The sequence below is a fragment of the Chenopodium album genome, chromosome 4 (genome assembly GCF_948465745.1).
Source record: "Chenopodium album chromosome 4, dcCheAlbu1.1, whole genome shotgun sequence".
NCBI classification, from domain to species: Eukaryota; Viridiplantae; Streptophyta; class Magnoliopsida; order Caryophyllales; family Amaranthaceae; genus Chenopodium; species Chenopodium album.
The window spans coordinates 11,420,296-11,446,323 of NC_137837.1; the positions used below are offsets into that span (position 1 = coordinate 11,420,296).

Genomic DNA, 26,028 nt, shown 5'->3' on the forward strand with positions numbered 1-26,028 from the left:
ATTGTGTAGAGTGTTCGATAAATTATATAAATGCCATAAAACTTTATTCAAGGTATTTTTAAAAAAATTATGGAACATCTAACACCGTTGTTTCCCAATTTTAAGGCTAGTATGTAATCACGTGAAACAAAAATACAAGGGAAACAACTAACAATGATAGATAAAAATACGATACATTTTCGAGCGATTTCCGTAAATAATGCTAAAATAAAAAATAATTTCGTATATATGTCAGTTTTAAAACTATTTCTCGTGATACCGTATATGTAGGATTAGTGTAGGGTTGTAAAATCCGAGGTTATAAACCGCTAATAACAATAGCGGATTTTAAAAAAGAACCGCTAATGTCATTAGCGGTTCATTTATTAAAACCGCTAATGCCATTAGCGGTTTATACTTAAAATACTCAGTAACTTATTAGGCTTAATGTTTAGGTTCTTCAAATAGAACCGCTAATGGTATTGGAGGTTCTTCAAATAGAACAACTAATACCATTAGAGGTTCTATTTAAAGATCCTCTAACCATTATAGGTTCTTCAAATAGAACCGCTAATGGTACTACAGGTTCTTCAAATAGAACCGCTAATACCATTAGAGGTTCTATTTAAAGAACCTCTAAACATTACATGTTCTTCAAATAGAACCGCTAATGGTATTAGAGGTTCTATTTGAAGAACTTCTAATACCATTAGCGGTTCTAATTTGTGTAGAACCGCAATCTTTATTAGCGGTTTATTAATAGTCAAAAAATGAACCAAAAATCCGAGCCTACGTGGACGGTATGGTGGGAAATATTTTTTAAAGCAACGTATACACGCTCTTTGAAAATATTCGAAGTAGTGCTGAAAAATAATTAAATAAATGGAGTGACTTGTTATACGTAGACATCGATCATCCACAAACAAGGCTTTGGAGCTTCCATACTAAAACCAATTGGCAATAGTAGGAGTAACTCCTATACCTTATAAAGTGGAACTACCTCTCCTCTTTTTCCAATGTTGGACACTCACAAGTGGGCTACAATGGGTTTCAACATTGAGGGGAATAGCCTCAAGTCGCACAACTTTTTGCAAAGTAATCCCAAACTTTCTTCCAAGGCTATATTGTATGGATTTATTCCATATTTCTATGACAATACTTCCAATTGAATGAATGAGCAGCCAACGTTGGATGTGCCATTCTATAGGCAAGCGGCATTTTGGAACATATTCGTCTTCCTGTACCAAAGGGCATGACCTCAAAGTCTTGTCTTTTAAAATCAGTTTGTATATCCAAAAATCCATTCAGGAGAAACAATTCAGGATTTGGCCATGCTTTTGAATTGCAAGCAATTGACCATATATTTACACAAATAGTTGAGTAAATTTCTAGGCAACATAAAGTCGCGTGATTATATATCCTTCTCAATCTTGTGAGACACCACATAAAAATAGGTAGATGGATGCAATCTCAACATTTTTTTAATCAAGATTGCTTGAATTAGTTGAATGTATGGTGATTTTGGGATATATGATTCTTTTATAGATTCATCCTTACAAAGTACTTTTTCTATCTCAAGTTTAGTCTTTTAAAGTTATGCCAAACTGACTAAAAGTTAATTTTATTTACATTGTGTTATTGTAAATTGATTGTACTTTTTTTTTCTTTTAATGTGGAACCTTGAGAGATCATATGTACAAGTAAATAAAATTTAATGCTAAAGCACTACATAAATGCTTCAAAATAAATTATAATTACAATTTTACATTAAAAATTGTGCAAGAAGTAAGTTTGACTCCAAAAAAAGTTTAAAATAAAAAAAAAATTTAAAGGGAGTAAGCATTTGCACCCACCATTAAAAGAAAGATTTTATTTCACAATATCAAATAAGTAGGTTCCATTATAAAGTCATATTGCGCGTTATGTCTATATGAATAACTCCTTATTAGCCATATAGATGATTGAACTTGGGCTAGGTAAAATTTATGCCAAATAAATATGGAAGCAACATATGTTGATAAATATGAGTGACAGATGTAGAAATTTGGAAAAATTGTCAAAAATAATACAAATTTTGAGCGGTCCGCTAAAAACAAGTCAATCTTTTAATTATTTCTAAATAATACAAACTTTGAGGGATATCCTCTTTAAACAAGTTATTTTACCTACAACTTATTTAACCGGCTAATTTTTTTTATTTATCTTATAAAGTTGTTTAATAGTTTTAAAAAAATAATACAATATCACGTGTTCCATATAACCAGTTCATGAGGTAACTAATCGGTTTTAACTTATTTAAAGCGGATACCCCCTCAAAGTTTGTATTATTTAAAGTGGATTGCTCTAAGTTTGTATTATTTTTGACAATTTTTCCTATAAATTTTAGTTTGGAGGGTTATCTATTAAAAAAATACGGATTAAACTTAAGTAAGGTAAGTTATATATACGGAGGGTTATATATAACTTTCATTCTCTTCTTTTCTCTCTCCTCCTTTCTCTCTCCAAAAACCCTAGCCTCCATTGTTGATTTTTGAAGGGGCTTCCATCGATTTTAATCGGTGGAAAGCCCCAATCCCTGTTTCTTTATTGTTTTTTAGGTTTATAATAATGCTTCCTCCTTTTGGGAGGAACTTTTCTCCCTCGAAAGAAAGGGTTTCCGATCTCCTTCGAAAGACAAGGGTTTTTCGACCTCCTTCGAAAGACAAGGTTTATCTCCTCTTTTCGAGGGAGAAATTTCTTAGTTTTGAATTCATGGTGGTAGCAGATCTAATGGATTGTCGTGAAATTATTTCGTTGGTGAAAAAGCTATTAAGTTTTCGAATACGGACAGATGAATCAGAAGGAAAACATGCTCACGGCTACAAAGGATCGTTAGATTGTCTCTCCAACAAGGCTGTAATTTTCAGCGATATAAGCGGGAGATGCTCCGCAGTGCAAGATCTACTCGACGATCGTAGTTTTTATGAAGGGAAATTCTATTTGATTCAATATCTTATGTATTTGTTAACGTCGAATCTCTATTGTAGATGTCGTATGACTTTTAATTAATAAAATATTTTTGCTTTTCAAAAAAAAAAAAAAGAGTGCATTACCAGTGAAACAAAGCTAGTGTAAAAATTGCACTGAAAATTGCATTGAAAATGTGATTAAGCTAAAAAAATTGCACCTTACATAATTTTGGTGGAGCTCATGCCTCATTGTAGATCCACCATTAATTTTGGTGGAGCTCATCCTCATTGTAGATCCACCATTAATATTTATATTGGTTTGGGACACTCACATACGTGTTTGAAAAGTCTACGACTCAACAAAACTTAGAAGAGTATATCAATATAAGTGTTTACTCTTTCTGTCTATTCATATACTCGGTAGCAACTTTGGCTATAGATAATTAGTACGGTATGTTAAATTAGATTATATATAAAATTGACAAATGCTAACAAACGCCCCGTAGCCGTTGATAAGATAACTAAAAGTAAAAATATTAACTTGAAATAAACATTAATTACACCGATCGTCGCTTGATTTTGACATACTTTCCCAAATTAATACTACCATTTTAAGAACTATTTTAAAGAGTTATCTAACGGGTGTTCGTTAGCAAGATCCTATAAAATTTTATAAGATTAACTTTATAACTTTTTTTTAATAAATATTGAGTTATATACAAGTGACATATGTGTCATGTTTGAGCGTATCAATTATTTCAAAGCATGGTTCGTGCAGGCGGATGCACGATCCACATGGTGCATCTCTTCCAAAAAAAAAAGCAGAAAGAACATTGCATAGAAATATAAAGAATATTTAGTTTAAGTGAAAAAAACATATTATAGAATTGTAAAGAACATTTTATAGAAATGTAAAGAACATTCAGTTAAAGTGCAAAGAACATGTAATAAAATTGTAATGAACATAATGTGCAGTTAAATAATGTTCTTTATCTTCATGTTCTTTGATTATCAGAATAATGTACTTTTATTTGTGACATATGTTAATTGTTTATTTTGAAATATTTTTTGAATTTTGTCTTTAGATTATGGTTGTTGAATAAAAATAATGTTCATTACATATATTGTCATTAGAGGTGATAAAAAATTCAGGTCGAGCTGGGCCTTAACATAATTAATATCTCGTGTCAAACCGGGAAAATGTAGTGGGCTTTTCGGGTTTTTTTCGGGCCGAGTTTGGATTATTTTTAACTAAAAATACATTTTTAGGCTTGTCTAAACCCGCCCTATTTTCGGGCTGGATCAGGCCGGGCCGGGTTGGGTCGGGCCAAAGTCGATCACCTCTAATTATCATGTTTTTAATTAATATTACGGATGTTCTTTAGATATACATATAAAGACCATGAAGTTGGATGTTTTTTTTTACAAAATAGGTATATATTCTTTATAAAACAACTATATGTTCATTACAGTACAACTATATGTGATGTTCATTATGAAATAGCTATATGTTCTTTACAAAACAAATGTATGTTCTTTATTGAACAACGGAATGTTCATTCCGCGTTTTTAAAGAGAAAACGGATGCACGGAGCATCGTGCATCCGCCTCCACAGAAAAAATTGTGCAATTATTTTAAGAATAACTACCTCCGTTAACATTTAAATGCAACTTTAAAATATTTTATGTCTCTCAAATAATACCCCAAAATTGCAACTAAATGTTAACAGAGGTAGTATAAAAAATGTAGTAAATTACATAATTAGGATTTTACAAAAAATTAGGGTCTGTTCTCTTCAGCTTAATTTCAGTTCAGTTTAGTTCAGTACAGTTCAGCTCAACTCAGCTAAGCTCAGTTTAGTTCAATTCCTAAATTCCTTCTCTCATAAACAATTTAATTCAGCTTAGCTCTGCTCAGTTCAACTTAGCTTAATTATGTAAATGAGAACAGACCCTTAATATGTATGATTTGAAAATTTTGTAATATTTTATTTTTAGGAAAAATTCTCTTCACTAAGACCCTTTATAAAAAGAACAAAGTTTTAGCCCCATAATAATTTGGGGTTGGATAACATGAATCATACGTCATAAAAGTTTTTGTAAATAAAATAGATCATATTAAGGTAATTACTCCCTCAATTGTTTTTTTTTTTTAAATTTTTTTATTATTAAGAATTTTTTAGAAAATAACACCACAAAATTTGAATATATCACCACAAAATTTCAAAACACCACAAAAAAACAAAAACAAAAGTTGATTTCACCACCACTTTCTAACACCATCCAAAAAACCATGAGTGAGCACCACGCTTTACATGTGTCAGTTAACTATTTGATTAAAAAAAAGAAAAGAAAAAAGAAAAAACCATAACTCCTAACCCCAGTCACCACCCTCACCACCGACGTCGATTCTCCTTGCCTCCACTGCCATCACTCCATTCCCGGTTGTCGGCTCCCCCAGACGACCACCCTAGACTGACAAAACTAGCAACCCTACTCCTCTGTAGCAAGCCCAATTAACCAAGCCTCACTAATCCAGCCTCTCGCCATCATTGGTGAAACAACCTCACCCAATCCCAGCCACCAAGCCTAACCGGCTCTTAAAACATCCTAACCAGCCACGAACAAAAACCATCCACCTTGAAACACCCCCAGCCTTGAAACAGCCAGCCCAACCATGACCCTAACGGCCGAAAGCCCGAAACCACTAATTTTTTACCCTTTTACCCTCAAAAGGGCCAAAATCGACCATGGAAACCCAGAATGGTTGATTTCCATGGTTGATTTGAGTGTTTTAAGGGTGGGGAAATGTGGTGATTTTATGCAGTGGTGGCTAGGGTAGGTGGGAAGGGAGCGCTGGCGGTTGGGCTAGGGTTGTGCGTAGGCGCGTCTAGGCTAGGATAGAGCGTCGGCGGTTGTGGTAGGAGAGGAAAGAGCGCCGGTGACTGGGGTTGGGATGTCGGCAGTGGTGGTGGTGCGGTTGGGTTTAATATTTTTTTTTTTTAATTTTAACCAATAATGTAGTGACATGTGGCAATGTGGACCCCATTTAACGGATTCCATCCAAAATACGTTAAGTGGTGGAGAAATCAAATTTTTTGATTTTTTATGGTGTATAATAAAAGATTCAAATTTTTGCTAGTTACTCGATTAGAGGCTACTCGACGAGTCAAGAGTTACTTGATCAGGGGTTACTCAATCTATCAGTATCCCTGATCACACGGTGGCCAGCCACAAATAAGAATTTGTAAATTTGTTTATATGCATGGTAAAGTACTTCGTGATTTGTTTCCAAACAAAAAAGTACTCCATGAATTTTTTTTTTTAAATAAAATAAAATACTCATGTATAGTACAACTACAACGAGGTAAAACAAACTTTTTAATTTTTTCCCGTTAAAATTACAATTCACATTTTCACTAAAATGTGAATTGTACCCCCCCCCCCCCCCTTTTTTTTGGGACTTTAATATACTTGCTGTAATTTAGCGTTTTTCCCTTTTACTTTTTTTTTTTTTTCATCTCTTAAAGAAGAACAGTAAAAGATTTCAAAGAAGTGAGAAAAGAACAAATTAAATACTACTTTCGTTTCATACTATTCAATGATTAGACATTTTTTACTTACACTTTATATCAAATCGTTACAAATAATATGAAACAATACAATAAACATAACAAAGTTTAAATTTGGGTGTAAATACACTATTTTTGAAGCCACATCATATTAGCAACCCTCGCACCAGCATTCACGGATGCTATTCATGGTGGGGAAGGGAGGGGTTAGTATCAAGGGGTTAGGGTTTGGTTGGGTGGTCGCGAGGTGAGGAAAGGAGAGGATCGAGTTATGGGAAAAGGGTGGGGATGGATCTCAGCCGACATTGGAGGTTGGGGAGGCTAGTCGCCGGTGTTGCCGGTCGTCGGGAGCGGTGGCGGCGAGAAGGGAGGTATGGCTTGTCGGGGGAGGGGTGGTGGTTTTATTTTGTTAATAATTAATTTAAAAAATATTTTCCTTTAATTTTGTTTAAAATTAATTTTTTTTTGAACCAGTCACTTGCTGACACGTGTCAGGTGACTTGAAATAACAAGCTATATAACTGGATGAGACCATTAGAAGCAAACTCACATTAAAATCCGGATTATTAAAATATAATCGAAAGTTGGAATTATATATTTTGAGCGAATCGAGCAAAGTTAAGATTATTCTTGTCAATATTTCCATATTACTAACCAAGTATGTAATTTGGGTGTAAATATACTACTTTTGAACCCACCTTAGATGATGGTGGAGTTGGATATATCTGGCCTACGGTCTATAACTTGTACTTCCTCCGTTCTTTTTTACTTGACCCGCTTTGACTTTTACACTATTCACCACCTCTCCTTGACCTTCTTTTGTGAATGATATGTAAGGAAAAATATATTCATATGATATCTTTTTTAATTCGTCTCAATAAGTACTATCGTAATATACAACTTTTGTATTTTTTACTTATAAAGAATTAAAGTTATTGATCGCTAAAGTTTTACATTGACAAGCGTGATAAAAGAAACAAATCAAGTAAAAAAGAACAGAGGAAGTATGAATTTACCTTCTAATTAATCTAGTTCTCTTCTTACCCAAAAAAAAAAAAAAAAAAAAGGGTTACTTAACCTCGGCCTTATAGTGTGATCGGCCACATATAAAAATTTGTGAATTTGTTTATATATACATTGTTAAGTACTCCGTAATTTGTTTTTTTTTAAAAAGTACTCGTCATGTTTCTTAAAAATTTTAAAAAGTACTCAGTTATTGTATTACTCCGTTTAAGATTGAAGATTATCAGTGTCATGATGCGTAAAATTTTAGTGAAAATGTGAATTGTAATTTAAGTGGTTTGTGTTTGTGCTACGTAGTAGCTTAGCTACTTTCATACCTTTTTTTTTCTCTTTTTTTTTTGGGCTTTAATTTACTTGCTTTAGTTAAGCTTTTTTATTTTTATTTTTTCTTTTTTCTTTTCACAACTTAAAGAAGAAACATGGTAAAAGATTGCAAAGAAGTGAGAAAAGAACAAATTAAATACTACTTCCATTTCATATTATTTAATTTGCAATGATTAGAAATTTTTTACTCACACTTTATATCAAATCGTTGCAAATAATATGAAGTACTTTTGTGAAAACTACCTTATAAAAGTCAGTTTTTGTGATAAAACTGCCTTACTAAATAAATGTTGTCAGAAACTACCTTTTATACAACAAATGTTGTAAATAACTACGTTATAAAACAATTAATGTTGTAAAAATTTATCTTTTGCCAAATTATTGAAATTGCATAAGAGACGTTTAATGTCCCATTTTCAATCATTTCATCCAATTTCTCCATAGCCCCCTTGTAACCCCTAATTCTTCTTCTCTTTCATTATTAAATTAAGTACATGATAACAATTTACAACATATACTTTTTATAAGGTACTTTCTTACAACAATTTTTTTTATAAAGTAGTTTTTTCACAAAATTTGATGTATATAAGGTATTTTTTCACAAAAATCTATAAAACAATACAACCAACATAACAAAGTTTTTGTTCCATAATGATTTGGGTTCAGCTAATTTGAATCGTTATAAGAAATAATTTATAAGCAGAGAATTAAAATAGATCATATTAAGGTAATTGATTGATTAAAATTTGTTTAAATGACAAACTTGTTTGAGTAGGCTTTTAAAGTACTCCACCACTTATTAGAAACATGGTGAAATAACCTTATAGTCAAAATTTGAAGATTCCTATTCTTTTGATGCATTAATTTGTATTCGTAGTGAAAGTGTAAAGAGTATGTGGTTTTTGTTTATGCTAGCTATTTTCTTACTTTATTTTTTTGCTTTAATTTCCTTGCTTTAAGTTTCCTTTTTTATTTATTTATTTATTTTTCCTTTTCTTCTTTTTTGTTTTTATATTCACTTGAAGAAGAAGAAGAGCAAAAGCTTGCAAAGAAGTGAAGAGAAGAACAAATTAAAGAAGAAAGAAAAGAATTAAAAAAAAAGGTTTGAGCAGTGGAGTAGAAGTAGAGAAATCATAAAATTCTTTCTATATATCATTACCAATCATTTTCTGAGATATGTACACAAACTACATATCCATAGCAAATACAAAGCATAGAGAGCGAGTGAGAGAGAAAGACATAATCAATGGAGGGATACATGGATTCCTCGATGTTTCGGGCAGCCGTGGAAGGAAATACCAAAGTACTGGAGGATGCTGAACAAGAGGAACACAAATACCTCCTAAAGACACCTGATCTTGGTAACAACATTGTCCACATTGCTGCTCTGCGAGGCCACTCGACATTCATCGAGGCGGCTCTTACAAGGTTCCCCGACCTTGTTCGAGAGAAGAACAAAAAGGGTAACTCTCCGCTTCATGAAGCTGCTAAGTTGGGAAACAAGGAAACCATCAATGTCATAATTTCTTGCTTACCAAAAGACAAGGGCAGTGTTAACTGTAGTTCTGCTTCGGGTAACACTAGTACTAATACTAGTGTGGCGTATTTGTGGGAGGTGAATAACGAGGGAGATACGCCGCTTCATTCAGCACTTAGAAGCCGGAACATGGCTGCAGCTGAGGCCTTGTTTGCATACGTTAAGGCTCAACCACAACTCCTTCTCATCAGCAACAATTTTGGGGAGACTCCTCTACATCATTATGTCCGATATTGCGCTGGTAATTCAATTTAACTAGTCATTATATTTTTGTTTTTGGTGTTTCAAAATATTGTGATTAACACTTACTTTATTACATATCCATGGTCATTAAAAATAATTGTTGATTTAGAAAATCTGTAATTAAAAGAACAAAAATTAATTAATCGGTTAATTGTAGCTCAATAAAAACAATTTATGTTAGACAAAAACAATATAAGTTCATAAAAAATGATTACTCTCTCTATTATATTATTGCATGACTCTCCTAAATCAAATCTGCCATAGTCTGACCATTGTTATTTGGGTTAATCTCTTTTGGGTCACAAACCCATCATAAACCTTTTTTATGAAACAACTTTATAGATTGGGAAAAGAGTATCAATCATTCAGTTTTTCGTACACCATAAATGATACTCCGTAATTCGTATTAGTGAGTAGTGAACTTTGAACTTTAATTTGTTCGAAATGTGTTTGTAGGAGGAAACTTCCCAGAAGACTTAGAGCATGATGACAACAATAATGCTGTTGGCAAGCCAAAACTTATCAATGCAATGATCAATGCAAATCCATTGGCAATATTTGAACATGACTCACAAGGCATGAACCCTCTAATGAGAGCAGCCCAGTATGGTCGTGTCCTTGTTGTTCATCAAATTCTAGTTAATCATACACATTCAATTGAATGTTGTGATCAGAATGGAAGGAACTTTTTGCACCACTTGCGGCTAAGATTGGGTGATCTTAATGCAAGTGATAAAGATCATACATTGTGGATCTGTGAAAAGATCCTTGAAATAACTGGTGTTGATGCTCTTACAGTATCATGTGACCAAGATGGAAACACACCATTGCATAAGGCTATTTTGGATCGAGAATTTGATCTTGCATACTTGATCCTCCAATCATGTGCTGACTATATAACAGGTAGTGCATATACATATGCAATGGCCCGATTAATAGAAAGGAAGGAATTGATTTTGACTATAAAAAATGACGAGGGGAGGACAATCATCGATTTGATTACATCTGGTTCAGACATTCCTGCAAACCTCGTAAGTACAACTATTCTTCTCTAAGGCTATTCTTAATTGAGTCATTTGATTTTATTTTTTAAAAAAAATTATATTTGTATCATATGAAATTATATTACTACCTCCATTTCATTTTTGAAACAATGTTATGTTTAGTATTTACCAAGGTAAAATTCTGTAAAAAAAAAAATGACAAATAATGTTAAAAAGAAGACTTTTTAATCAGAAACTACTTTTTAAAAGCAATTTAAATGTTATAAGAAATTAAACTATCTTTTAAAATAAACATGTTGTAAGAAACTACTTATTAAAACAAACATTGTTGGATTTTAGTCTTTGAATAATTACTCCGACATTGATCACCCTTGGCCGGTCACATGATTTAAATTAACCAACTTCTCAGTTTTTTTTATCTCCCCAATTTGGTGCCCAGGCCAACATCCCCATTTCATCCTTATATTCGGTCACATGACTCCTGAGAACTCATGTTGGTTTTGGGGATGCCGGATGCGTGACATCGTGAGGGTGGTTTTGGGGGTGTTTTGAGGCTTGATTGGGTGCTTTGGTGGTGGGTCAATATAGTACGGTGTTGGGGCAATGATAAGGAAGGTAGCATTGTTGGTGGGGCATGGAAAAGAAAGATTTTAAAAGGTCATGTGATTGGCAAGTGGGTGGTCAACGCCGAAAATTTTAGTCAATGGTGAAAATCCAGTAAAGAATAGTCGTCTTTTACAACATTTTAATTTTAATAGGTAGTTTCTTACAACATTTATTTTATTATATAGTTTTCCACAAAAAATGGCTTTTAATAGGTTGTTTCTGATATAAAATTCAGAAAAACACATATGTATATAGGTAATATTATTTGTGAGTAGTGAAAGGAGAGAGAAAAATAAAGAGATATATAAAAATGAAAACATATAATTTGTAGTTTTCATCAAGGTATATGTTGCAATAAATTGAAACACAGTAGTATTTAATTTGTTTGAACTTTTTTAAATTGGAAATATTATGAAAAACTACCTATTATAGTCTAGAATTTTCAAAAAACTACCTATTAAAAAAAATTGTAATTGACTACCTAACTTTTGAAAAATGTTATAATTTACTACTTTACGCTGAATTATGAAGTTTGACCAAAATTTTCCGGCATTGACTTGGTCACGTAACACTTGGTAGCCATCATGTGGGAAAATTGTGAGAAAATTTGGGAAAGAAAAGGGTCATTAAGTATCACGTGATGGTCACGTGACTAAGTCAACGTCGGAGAATTTTGGTCAAACTCTTTCATAATCAGGTGTAAGGTAGTAAAATACATTTTTCAAAAATTAGGTAATCAATTACAACATTTTTTTAATAGGTAGTTTAATTTCTCGCTAATTCTGGACTATAATAGGTAGTTTTTTCACAAAATTTCCTTTTAAATTTACAATTTTATTTTAATTTTTTGAAAGAGATTTTTTTTTTTTTTTTTTTTTTTTTTTTTGTGAAAACTTGAACAGAAATTTTTGAATTTACAATACATATATTACATTTTATGTACTTAGACTTTATATTATTTTGTTTGAATTTATATGATTTTGAATTATTTTGTTAAAGACAAAGTCTTGTGTACAATGAGTGTACATTAATTTATTGTATAACTAGTTAAAGTTATGTTAAATTAAAAGTACTTAAAGTTAGCCTTTATACTGCAAAAGTTATTATTTTTCTATTAATAAATTTTATCTTACAAAAAAACTTATAATACATTAAATTTGTTATATTAGCCTTTACAATATGTAGTCACGTATATATAAGAAATTACACATTAATATAAAATTCAAAACAACGACTAATTAAGAGTTACCCTTTAAATGGTTTAAGTTACTAGAAAAATACTTAAAGTTATGCCCAAACTGAGCGTTTTACAATTCTACATGGACCTACTCTTGGCCCATTGAACTTAAGCCATTTAAGGTCCCATCGTGGACCTGACTCTAATACCATGTAGAATTGCATAAACTCACAGCTTAACCTTTCATTAATTGGGGCAAACATATATATACAATGCTAATTCCTATAGTTACCTTAATTAGGTCACTAGAAATTAGGAAACAATATAAAAGATAATACCAAATAAACCACAAAATGTATCCTCAATAGTGTTACTTTATTGCATGCGCAATTAGTGAATTACGAAAATGAAGATTATCTTCTATAATTGCATTCGTATTCTACTAGTAACAAAACTTAAACTAACTTGTACTTTATGCTTTGTAGAAAAATATGATGGATAGGCTCAATACGGGAAGGATCACCGTTAATATCACGTACGATGAGTTTGCTTTATATCTAGAAACTAAAGAAGATAAATTTATAAATGATATGATTTCTGAAGGAAATGGAAGCAATGTCATTTATGAGGCCTTACATCATGGGACAACAGAGTACTTTGAGAGAGCACTTAGCATATATCCAAATATGATATACCAGAAAGACTCAAATGGTGATACTCCACTGCACATTGCTGCCAGGGTACCATCGCATGTAGCAAGGGAAGTGGTGAAGAAATCTCTAAAGCATTGGATTGATAAGAATAGGCAATCTCTAAGCATACCGCCGTGGAGGGTGAAAAATTCAAGAGGCCATACAATATTCCATGAAGCCGTACGCTCCAGTAACTACGGTACTCTCCGGGAAGTGTTTGAGTTATTAGGTAGGGAGACTGATCCTGATCTCCAACGCAGTCGCGATGAAGCACTGTTAGACATAAACGAGAGCGGTGAGACTGTTCTTCATTTGCTTGCAAAATACGGCTATCGTATGGAGGGTGAGTATCTGTTTCTCTTACTATAGTAAAATTTAATTTTGTTTTGAGTTGATTAAGTAATTATTGATTGTACTTGGAAATGAGAAAATTGATATATGAAAAATATAATCTAATAGTTATTAAGGAAATTTTGATACAATTCATTGGAGATTAATCCATTAATTAAAATCATTGGTTGAAAATTTAAAAATTTAGAATTATTTGATTTAGATTATAATTTGTAATAGAAGATGATGGGGCACATCAATTTGTTTATGTAGTATAAGGCAAGAAGGGTATTAAGGTCTTTTTAGGTGGACACCAGAACCTCCCCCCTATATTTTGATTTCGGGAAGGTGTTTCATACTTAAAATCTAATCTAATATATTATATCACTGATAAATAAAGTCAGTCTTGCACCAATGCAACGAGACAGCGACGCTTGACATTTTAATTTTACGCCAAGTGTGAAGCCAAGTAGGCGACACCAAATAGGTATTATCGTGACACATATGATGCTATGTAAGACGTTTGAATAGATTTTAAATATAAAAATGTCGTATAGAGTTTTATTATCGATATACTTCTAATATTTCATATATACAAACTTATTCGTAACTTTGAATAAATATCTTATAAATCGATACTATTTCCACCATAAAATTTATTTTATTTATTTATTTATTTGGGTCTTTTAAATGGTTAATCAAGGATTAAACGTGGGTTAAGGGGATATATAATGTTATTAATGGTCTAAAGTGGAGTTTGGTAGTAAAATTAAAATTTTAAATTTTTTTACACTAGTAATTTACAAGATTTTTAATGAGCAATATTTTTCAAAACTACATTATTACGTGGTTGTAAGACTAATTTTCCAAATAAGATCAATTTATAATATATTTAATTTATTTACAAAAATAATAGAGAATCACTAAAAATATAATTTAATAATCCTAAACTTTAATTATCAACCATCCAAAACTAGTATATATATATAAGGAAAATTTGATGCGGCGGAAAGGGAGGGGGAAAGGTAGGGGATGGAGTTTGCGGCGACTGGGGCTGGGAACGGGAGTGTTTGTGTGGGGTAGTGGCCGGCGGTAGGGATGGGGTTGGCTGGGTTAATTTAGGGTTTTGATTTTTTTTTTCTTTTTTTTAAACCAATAATATGATGACATGTGGCACAATGGATCTCACTTAACAGATTTTTGGACAGTAAATGTTAAATGGTGGTAAAATAAAATTTTATATAAAAAAATTTGGTGTTAAAAAAAAGTTTTTTTTTGTAGTGTTAAAAATCATTTTTTTCGTTAAAAATCCACAAAAAAAAAAAGGGGATTTTAGTCAAATTCCACCCAAAAACTTACTAAAAGTGGAAAGAAAAAAAAAGGTGCAAGTAATGTGAACCATCCATTTTAGGAAATTGTTGTAAGTAACAAGAAACTGGAAATAGGGCCTGTACATTTCAATTTAATTTCAGCTCACTTCAGTTAAGTAAATATGAACACGCCGATAGTATAAAAATTTGGTAGACAGTGTATTAGATTTAATCCTAACCCTTGATTTTCTAGATGTAATCATATCCCTCTATTTGTTTTGACAGTTTATCTTTTTATTCCATTGTATGAACCGTTAAATCAAAACTTTAAAACGGAATAAATATCATCATAGAAAGATAGTGGAATTGATTAGCGCTTTTCACGTACGATATGTCATGATACTTTCATTATCTTTTTATTTTTATTGAATCCATGTATCTTTAGTTACTTCATCTTCAATTAGAGTTGTCAATTCGGATAAACGGGTCAGGTTAGTGTGAGTCGGGTCATCTCAGGTCGGGTCAATACGGGTTAATGTCATAACATATGTGGGTCGGATTCGGGTTTGGTCATGCTTGAGTCGGGTCACGTCGGGTCATACATCTTATCGGGTTTGGGTTAGTAAAAGGTCGGGTTATTCGGTTCAGGTGAAAAATAGGTCGGGTTAAATTCAGGTCTTTACGAGTTTAAACGAGTTAGGGTCGTTCTTAGGTTAGTTTGAGTCGGGTTCGGTTCAAGTCAATTATTTACGGGTTATTATTAGGTCGGGTCATTCTCGGGTTCAAGTCGGGTTTGGTTCAAGTCAATAATTTGCGGGTTATAATCAAGTCGGGTCATTTCCATGTCGGGTTATTCTCGAGTTCAAGTCGGGTTCGGTTCAAGTCAATAATTTGCAGAAAACATGTTTCCTCCCTGAAATTCGTCCCTAAAAACATGTTGTGAAACTAACCTCTTAAAATTCAAAGTGAAATATTAAAGGAATAGAGTTAGGATTCAATTTCCGTTCCAATACCAACATGAGATAACGACTTATACATATTGATTCAATAACAAGTCGGGTTGAATTTAGGTCGGGTCAATAACAAGTCGGGTTGATTTGGGTCGGGTTTGTAACATGTCGGGTTGAAATTCGAGTCGAGTTTGTAGCAAGTTGGGTTAAATTCGGGTCGGGTTAGAAACAGGTCGGGTTGAATTCGGGTCGGGTTGGGAACGGGTCGGGTTGAATTCGGGTTTTGACGGGTTAAAACGGGTTTGGGTCAATTTCGGTTCAGGTCGGGTTCGGTTCAGGTCAATAATTTACAGGTTACATTCGGGCCGTCTCTAGGTAGGTTAATGTTCGAGTTCGAACCTCAAATACTCGGGTCAACTTGGGTCTAGGGTTGGTTTTAGGTCGGGTTCGGGTCACCATTTTTTTCAAGTTCAGACGGGTCGGTTAATAGGTCGGGTTAGGGTCGGTATTTCAGGTCAGGTCAGCTGTTGAGAACTCTATCTTCAATCCATTGCTTTGGTTAGTTGAGGAGCCAAAGTTTTTTTAGTGAAACAAACTAAACTACCTGATACCAAATGGAGAGTGAAATATTACAAAAGAAAAATATCTCCATTCAATAAATTTTTTCTTTTTTTTTTTTTTTTTACACTATTCTCACATCACAATTGGTGAAGTATTATATTTAACATTTTTTTTTGTAGAGCTATTATATTTAACATTTTTGAAATCTAAATATTGGAAGCTTCTTCATTACAACTAAAAAATATCAATTTATCGTAGGAAATTGAAACAGTTTTAAATAGTACACTAATAAATGACCTTCTACATTGAATTATGAATTAGACAACGTTGAAAATATAATACATCATAATTTTGATGAAAATAAAAAATTTAAAAATTTAAAAATATACATAATTCTTATTTATATTCATGTATAACGATTTATTTTTAAAATGTACAAATTAAAAATAGGTTTTATATAAACCGTGCATCGCACGGGTTCCAACCTAATCTATACTAATATTTAATAACATGAAAATTTACAGGTCATACAAACTGCCACTTGTCACCATATAAATATTCCCTTTTTTTTCTTTTGCTTGATTGCTTCTTACCTTCATGTCATTTCATCTTTAATTGATTTCCCACATATATATATATATATATATATATATATATATATATATATATATATATATATATATATATATATATATATATATATATATATATATATATATATATATAAAGTTGATGGAGTTATGGAGTTGTTTTAATTTATTTGAATAGGATGATAGGTTTTTTTTTTTATTATTATTATTTAAAATTCAGGTTGGTAGTTTTCTTTTAAAAAAAAAAGTTGTGATAAATATGGGTCGGGTTAGTATTGAGGCTTCCCAACCCATTTAAGTTCGAATAGGAACACAACACGTCACGTGTATGATTGAAGTAACAACATAACTCGACAACATGACACGAATTGGACACGAAAAAAGTAGGTTTGTGCCAAAAAATTTCAACAAGTTTAATTAAACAGGTCGCCACGACACGTCACAGTCATAATATGGGTCGGGTTAGTGTTGAGGCTTCCCAACCCGTTTAATTTTGATTTGGAACACAACACGATACAATTGTCATCTCTAATTTAAATTTTTAAAATGGACAAAATAAGATATATGGAAAATATATAAATCAAAATTATTACAATTATATACTATGTTAAATAATTTGTGCAAATTTTATAGTAAGTAGTAGATGGTATTGACAAAAAATGTGGGAATTATGGAGGGAAAAAAACAGCACCAGTAATTGACACATGTCATTCTTGGTATTCGTTTTAGTACTCCGTATTATTTATTGATGATTTACATCACTTTTCTTTTTTAAATGAACAAGATATTATATATGAATTTAAATTATTTATATTTTAGAATAAATATTTTATATATTAATAATATAATACAAGTTTATACTTACATAATTAAAAATTCATTTCATTCGTGTATTACACGGGATAAAAACTAGTTTGAAATTTATGATGTCATTGATTTCATTCAACAATCTAATTTTTTTGAAATGATATTCATCGGCAAATTTTTTATTTTTATTTTTATTTCATTATTTTGTTGGAACTAAGATGGTCAACAGCTTAAAATCGCTCATGATATTCTGTTTTATGGTGCCATGTTAAACAAGATGGCAATACCGTTGCATATAATTTAATTAGCGATTTAACCGTTTTGACGCCTTATGGAGTTAAGTAAGTATGGGAGAACCATAGTACTTGTGAGGTTTTTCCTTATGTTTTGATGGATAAATTATTAATATAAGACACCTTATACGTTTTCTCAAAAAAAAAAAAAAAAAAAGATGGTCAACAAATTGGACGGCTGTGATTGTCATTTACGAATCGAAGGTCATGAATGATTTTTTATGATGAATACAAAGTTGTTGTAGATATTGTAAAATTGGCGTATAATATCCAAAGTGGCGCGACACTTGGCAAAAAGTTGAAATGCCAAGTGTCGCTATTTCGTGACCTGGCTAAAAGTTTAGTTTTATATATTAGTTATATGATGATATGATATGATATGTATAAAATATATTGACAATAGCAAAAAAAAAATGTGTATTTACGAATGGAGGAATTATATGCTTGCTTCCTGATTATGTTGTTGCATGTTGAAGTTAGTGCAGAGGAAATCATCTATAATAGTGGCTTTGCTGCATATATGCGCGACGTAGATGGCTTCGCCCCAATTTTAAGAGCAGCATACTCTGGCCAATCCTCGGTAGCATATGTGATTTACAAATTTTTTCCTACATCAATACGTTTGGGTGATTATAGCGGAAGAACAGTGTTGCACCATCTATGCACTTCAGTCTTAAAAGACAGCATTGGTGAGTTAGAATCGACATTAAAAGAACTGGAATACGATTCCATTGTTATGAGTGACCTAATGTCATCACAAGATATTGATGGAAACACACCATTACATGTTGGCATCTTGAAATGTAATTTTGAGGTTGTACAATGTTTCATCAAACATTTCATCAATGCAAAATCAATAAGCTTGGAGATGAAGGAGTTGTTCATACACCTGAAGAACAATGATGGAAAGTCAGTATGGGACATGATTTCAAATGGATCAGACATTCCTCCAATCCTAGTAATCCATCTCATCAATCTATTTTCATTAATTAATTACCATAAATATATTGGTTTATCAATCCGTAATTTTGATTATAATAATTACTGCATGCATTAATCTTTTTGCAGAAGAAACTCATGAATCAATTACTGAGTGTAGAAACTACATTGGATGACAAGATTTACGAGGCAGCTATAAATGGGGATAGAAATGTGTTTGGTGAAAATGATGTTGACGATAGGCTGATGGCCCAAACCCCAGATGGAAGTAATATCATTCACATAGCCTTTCGACATCATCAATTTTACTTTATTGAGAGAGCTCTCCAAAATATTCATACCTTTGAGTTAATATATAAGGAAGACTCAAAAGGAGATACACCTTTACATATTGCTGCGAGGCTTCAACCTTCTGATCATGCATTGAAATTCTTTAAGTCGTGTATTCATAGATGGATTACTTGGGATAATCGTAGCCCACCGTGGATGGTGAGAAATTCATCAAGAGGGGATACAATCCTTCATGAAGCAGCAAGGGCGGGTAATACTAACATTATTTCTTTATTTTGGGCGTTGCTGCATATCGATAACAATGAGCTCACGGATCACATTATGTCTTCATTTTGGGCGGATATTATGCGTGAATGTCGTAATAAAGATCATATATCTGCGTTAAAAAATTATGACATTACGGATGTGAATGATTATGGTGAGACTGTTCTTCATGTGATAGCACGATATGCCACTTACTCAGGTATGTTTTTCTATGATATTATATTAGTATATGATATGATATTATATGATTATTGTATCTAGAACTTTTTAGGATAACTATAAGTCATTTTGAGATTATTTTTTTAAGATAACAATGTATTTTTAAAGTAAATAACCATTGAGATATAAGTTTTATAAGGGTACTATAGTCACTTTCCCTCACTAAAATTTGATTTATACCCATTTAACAAAAATACTTTTATCAATAAAACATAAATAACTTTTATTTATATCGAGAGGACTTTTTATTCAAATTGGGGCAACTTTATTTATTTTGGTGTAACTATTATTTATCTTTAAAACAAACTTTATAACAAAAGTACAATAATTATTGATGTATTTATAATAATTACTTCTAACGATGATAAGGATTCTGCTAATGAAGTTGCTAAGAGTTATTGAGATATGTAAGATATTTTGGTTCAATGTGAGAAAAATAGGGCCCAACTTGTTTTTTAGTAAATAATATTGAAGCTATTAAATAAATTGTAAAATTTATAAAAATTTGATATTAATAAAATATACAATGACAAATTCAACAAGATCCTTCATGAATATATAATCACTAGCTTATAGATTTTGGATTTTTTTTTCAGTTGTAAGACATTAACTATTGAGCTATTGATGTGTTCAAGTATTGATTTTTCCATCATTCTTGTCAAATTATGTGATGTCCATTAGTCCTCTCAGTGGCTCTGCCACTGTCTCCTAATTTGAAACTTGAGGTCGATAGTATATATGTCAAATATGTGAAAACTTGTCATTGTTGCCCACTTAAGAACTTGCATGATTCCTACTCTAAATATCTAGATATACTTCCCACTTTTTAGCTAATGGGTGTTCAAGTATTGATTTTTTCTATAATTTTGTCAAATTATGCGATGTCCATTTGTCCTCATCATTTATGAAATTACTGGCTCTGCTACTAGTTCCTACTTTGAAACTTGAGGTAATATATATGTCAAAACTTGTCGCTGTTGCCACTTAAGAACTTGCATGATTCCTACTTTGAATACGTAGATATACTTCCCACCCGTTAACAATGAAACGTTATCTTACTACACAAAACCTGAAATTGCATTCCTCACTCGGAATATTTGATCCATTTAAAGTCTTTTATGTTCTAAGCAGTGGCGTATCCAGACATTCCAAAGAGTGGGTTCGGAGTCGTTAAAAAATGAGCGAAAAATTTATTAATTAAGATTCGATACATAAGTTTAAATTTCGTCCTACGAATGGAATACACTTAGAAAAATGAAAGAAAACACAAAAACGTTATTTGAGTTTTCATACTTTATTAGCATGTCAATACACATCATCATCACTAACTCTAGAAATAAGTCTCTCTCGCGACAAGTAACTAAAGTATTATTCAAGCAGGTTTTCGGCACGTTAGTTTCATGAAAAACTCTAAACTCATGGTGAAAACAAAAAAATCCACAGTCTACATTAATATCAGGGAAAATTCATGTAATTGTTAATTTATCCATAAGCAAGGATTGAATTCTAACATTCTAGTTTTTAATATAGTACATCAATAATACAACAAAATCAAACTAATTTAAAATCTCTAATTAATCTAACATTCTAAGTTCAAACTCTAAAAACTCAATATTACACCCCAAAAAAAAAAAAAAAAAAAAAAAAAAAAAAAAAAAAACTTACGTAGTATATAAATTACAAGTATATATCAATTATCAATAAATTACAATAACCCAACAAGATCTAACTCCACAATCAATCATATCATCCAATTATATACTATACTGTACTTATCAAATTAGCAATTCGCAAGTAGTATCAATTTAAAAACAGTGAACTTATGTACTGGGTTGATGGAAGGGTTTGGGAATTTGGGGGAAAATGGGGAGTAAGAGAGAGAAAGTTTGAGGGTAGGCCCAGTAGCCCTGATGGTATTGACTAAATGTTCCAACAAAAATAAAAGTGAGGTTTTGTGGAATGTCGGACTCGAACCGTTGATCTCTTACAATCTAATAGTTAGGATGCAATATAAAAAAACTCACTGGGCTGCGCTTGGAAATCTTAAAAATGTATCAACAAAAATTACTTTTAAACTTTTTTTCAGAAGATCAGTGGGTTCAATGAACCCATTTGAACCCATCCTGTATCCGCCCCTGGTTCTAAGACTAGCCTTCTCCTAGTTTCTACTCCAAAATTATTGGGTGAGCCCCCGTTTCTCTTCCTGAGAAACATTTATACTTTGTTTGGATAGGAAGAAATGGAAGGAAAAGAAGAGAAGAGAAATGGAGGGGGACAAAATCTCTTATTTGTGTAAAAGATTGGGGGAAGGAAGGGGAAGGAGAGGGAGGGATCAATTTTCCCTCTCTCTTTAATAGCCATAATCTCTCCAAAATTGGAGAGATTTGGAAGGAAAATGGAGCTCACCTCCCCCTCCCTTTCTTTTCCCTTCCCTTCTTTTCCTTCCTTCTTTGCTATCCAAACAAAGCGTTATTAGTTTTTCTCAAATGGCAAGAAATGTAGTTCAAAGCAACTTTAACAATATTTTATTTATTTTTGGGTGCTGACTCACCCCTCTCTCTCCTTCCCTTCTTTCTCCTTCTTCATTCTTCTAGCTTCCCATGGCTTCTCAACGTGATGGATGAATCTTTACCAATATTTTAGATAGCAACGCAACACCACGGCATAGACCAACCCCAACCCATCATCCCGACAGCCGTTTATGGCGGCTTTACCGTTGAATTCTAAGAAAACCTTAAGAAAAAAGTGGAGAAATAAAGGGAATTGTTAACCCTAGGTGGCAAGTGTTTTTTTGTTTTTTAATTTAACCACAAAAGCTGCTTCGATGGAGAAAATTACATTTTTTATCCTAGTTTTATTAGGTAAAAAGAAAATTTTAACCTTATGAGATACATTCTATGTTTATCAAGAACAGAAATTAAATAGGGAATTACCCAAACTTATTTGTGTGTCTTCATGTATTTCTTAAAATAACATTAGTTGAAGTGTATCTGTCATTATCTACGTATTATTTTTATTCTAATCTTTTGTTGAACGAGAATCTGCTAATAATTAATGTACGTATAATGTTGTAGAAAAAGATTTTCTAGAGAAACATTCTCAATTGATGAAGTCTCTAGTTTACAAGCGTGACAAGGAGGGCTTCACTCCTATTTTAAGAGCAGTACAAAGTGGCCGACTCGGGATGGCTAGGCTTCTTGCTCAACAGTTTCCTGCATCCGTTGGGCTTAGAGATTATAAAGGTCAAACAATTTTGCACCACCTAAGGGCTTTGGTTGTAGACCTTGCTGATGATTTGAGAGATATATTACCGATTTGGAAGGATTTCTTCAAGTTTTCTGACGTTGATGGTCTTAGAATTGTACAAAATGAAGATGGGAACACTCCCTTGCATTTAGCCATTGTTGATGCCGATTATACGAAAGCGAAATTTCTAATGGAAGTGTGTCTCCAGTCAAAAAACAAACAGGAATTAAACATTGTTAATAATGATGGTCAATCAGTTTTTGATTTACTCTCAACACGAGCCCATTTGCCTACCATGGTGCGTAATGCTTCAACTCCATCTCTCTTTCTATATGTATCTTTAATTTGTATTAATTTGTGTAGTTATGGATTCACTTGCAGCATTTGTTAAAACTTAAAAGTATCAAATATGGATGTAGCTAGCAATTGATGTACCTCTTAGAAGCTTGGAATGCATCGATTGCTTGGATGTTAATAGAAAAAGTTATGCATCCGTTTACAAGAAATTGATGTACCTCTTACAAGCTTGGAATAAGCAATTGATAAACACTTTTATCTTCTGAAAATTGGACAATGCTAATAAATTTTCGTTTTTAATTACTTGCTTGTGCAGAAGCCACTGCTACCATTGGTAAGCAGAAGCAATGTGAAAGAGAGGGAATCAATGGATAAATTGATGAATGAAGATCTCTACAAAGCAGCTGTAGAAGGAAGTACTGAAAAATTTGAGAAGGCTATGGCTGAAGCTCATACAGAAATCGATGTGGAAAGTGGGCAAATAAAACTTGATGAGGAATACTTTTGTCGTCAAACACCAGGTGGAAATAATATTGTTCACATAGCTCTTAGACATGGAAGTGCAAATGCAGATCAATTTGTTAAGATTGTTGTAGAACACTTCCCGAGTCTTAGCATGCGACCGGATAATAATGGAGACACGCCCCTTCACCTTGCTGTGAAGTGCAAGGACAGTAAGTCAGGGAAATTACTAGTAAATGCATCCAAAGGTTTTCTAGGCGAGTTAGATGAAAGACGGAAAGCATTTTATGTTGCCCCATGGGCTGTGAAAAATAACAAAGGTAACTTTCCGATTCATGAGGCTTTACAGACGAACAACTTCAAAGATGCGTCCATTTTACTCGAATGTGACAATGAGGCCGCTTCTCGTGTGAATGACTTGGGCGAGACTCCACTCCATTCTTTTGCCAAAAATGGCTTCTCTGTTGGTAATTCTCTTTCCATGTTACAGTGTGTTTAATTTTATATTTTATCATGACTAAACGTGATTTGAACTCTTGACCTTAGCTTAAGTCAAACAAAATTAAATTCTAGGTTATGATTTGAGTTTAATAATTTATTTTAGATTCTATAAACATATATAATGAGTTAAATGTATATACCATGTAGATTGTAACAAAGCAGAGATGTTTGTCGGGAAATTTAGTCAGACTAACAATCAAGCAGCATATATGCGAGACGATGAAGGCCTAACACCATTGATGTGCGCAGCCAGGTCTGGTTGTTTCCAAGTTTTACGAGCTCTACTTAAATGTTATCCTCAATCAGCCTACCTCCTAGATTCAAGTGGCAAGACTTTTTTGCATCTGTTGCGTTTTACGGGTGAGGATATTGATGGGAAGCAGTTATTCGAATTCTCTGAAGCTGATGCACAAAGATTAGTGCAAGATTATGATGGAAACACACCCCTACATCATGCCATTGAGACTGAGAACTCTATTGCTGCAATTTCATTATTAGTTGAAAGATGTTTACAATATGAGGGACAATTAGAACTAACATTGGCAAATAAAAAGGGACAAACAATTCGGGATTTACTTGCATTACATGACGTCCCAAACGAGGTATGTGTTAATGAATATTTGGTGATGGAACAAGATTATTTTTAAACAAAGCGTATCTCCTTTATATTACGTGTATGGCTATAGTGTTGGTCAATTAATGTTTGATGATTTTCATTACATACAACAGATTATAAAACAAATTCAGAAAAAAGTGCCGGGGGCAGTGTACTTAGCTAGAAGATCATACGGTATTTGCAAGACAGATACGAAAGAGTCTGCCAATGCTCTCTCTGTGGTTGCTGCCCTGTTGGCAACCATAACTTTTGCAGCTGCCTTTCAGGTACCTGGTGGGTTTAATGGCGACAATGGCTCTCCTATTCTTCTGGCAAAGACGGCATTCATCATTTTCGTTACATCAAACTCAGGTGCAATGTGCTGTTCAATGCTTTGCCTTTTCTTACTACTTTGGGTGATGGTTATTGGAAACATTCACGACTCTCTCGGGATATTAGATATCGCTATACACTTGCTTCGTGCATCGTTCTACCTCACATTGCTTACATTCACAATGGGTGTGTTTGTGGTTACTGCTGAAAAGAGTTTATGGTTGGCTCTCTTGGTTTGTGGACTCTGCTTCATTACCTTCCTTCTTACTTGGAAGCAATCAATCAGTTTGGTTGCTAACAATGGCGGTGGTGTTGCTACTGCTATTAACAAGTTTAAAAAGTTCACTGTGGAACCAATTCAAGAGCAATTCAACAAGTTGAGAGGTCGATGCCATCGTAATCACGACGGTGTTGAGGAGCAGAGAAATTGAAAGAGAGCGATACCATCGTAATCACGGTGTGTCAGGTATGTTCCTTGTAGCGTTGCTAGCCATGGGACATCCAATAACAAGTGTGTTAGGAGGGTTAAGTTTTTATCGTGTGTGGTGTTGATTTTGATTATACAATATCTCATATGAGGGTGATTAATTTCTTAATCTTGCAAAGGTTATTGGCTTATTGTACACCCAAATTAAGGATTTTATATGTTGAGTTTTTCTGTTTACAAATTTATTATGCACACTATTTACATACATCCTCTGTTTTATAAGTGATCTACTCTGCTTAAACCTTTGTTTTATTTAAGTGACAAATTTATCATAAGATGTCAACAATGAATGTCATCAGTAAGTAATGGCAGTCAATTTAACAGCTAACCATAAAGTTGAGAGATTTGAGTTGGGTAAGCTTAATACAAGTAAGAAACTTCTAATGTAACTGACATTTAACATACCCTGAAAAAATAAATAAAAAAATATCAAAAGAGGAAGACTTTT

At 32.7% G+C, this 26,028-nt stretch overlaps 2 protein-coding genes across 2 annotated transcripts; both read left to right on the top strand.

The window, feature by feature from the left end:
- Positions 1-9,092: 9,092 nt before the first annotated feature.
- Positions 9,093-9,638, top strand: LOC145627648 (protein ACCELERATED CELL DEATH 6-like). The gene has a single exon (XM_081680011.1). It carries the CDS (start codon positions 9,093-9,095, stop codon positions 9,636-9,638), a length of 546 nt encoding a protein of 181 aa, XP_081536137.1.
- A 467-nt stretch (positions 9,639-10,105) lies between these two features.
- LOC145628907 (uncharacterized) lies at positions 10,106-25,736 on the top strand. The gene is made up of 8 exons (XM_081681337.1): positions 10,106-10,657; positions 12,899-13,448; positions 18,423-18,904; positions 19,015-19,639; positions 22,734-23,203; positions 23,519-24,131; positions 24,313-24,767; positions 24,895-25,736. Exons 1-8 carry the CDS (start codon positions 10,157-10,159, stop codon positions 25,522-25,524), a joined length of 4,326 nt encoding a protein of 1,441 aa, XP_081537463.1. The 5' UTR covers positions 10,106-10,156; the 3' UTR covers positions 25,525-25,736.
- The last annotated feature ends 292 nt before the right edge of the window (positions 25,737-26,028 follow it).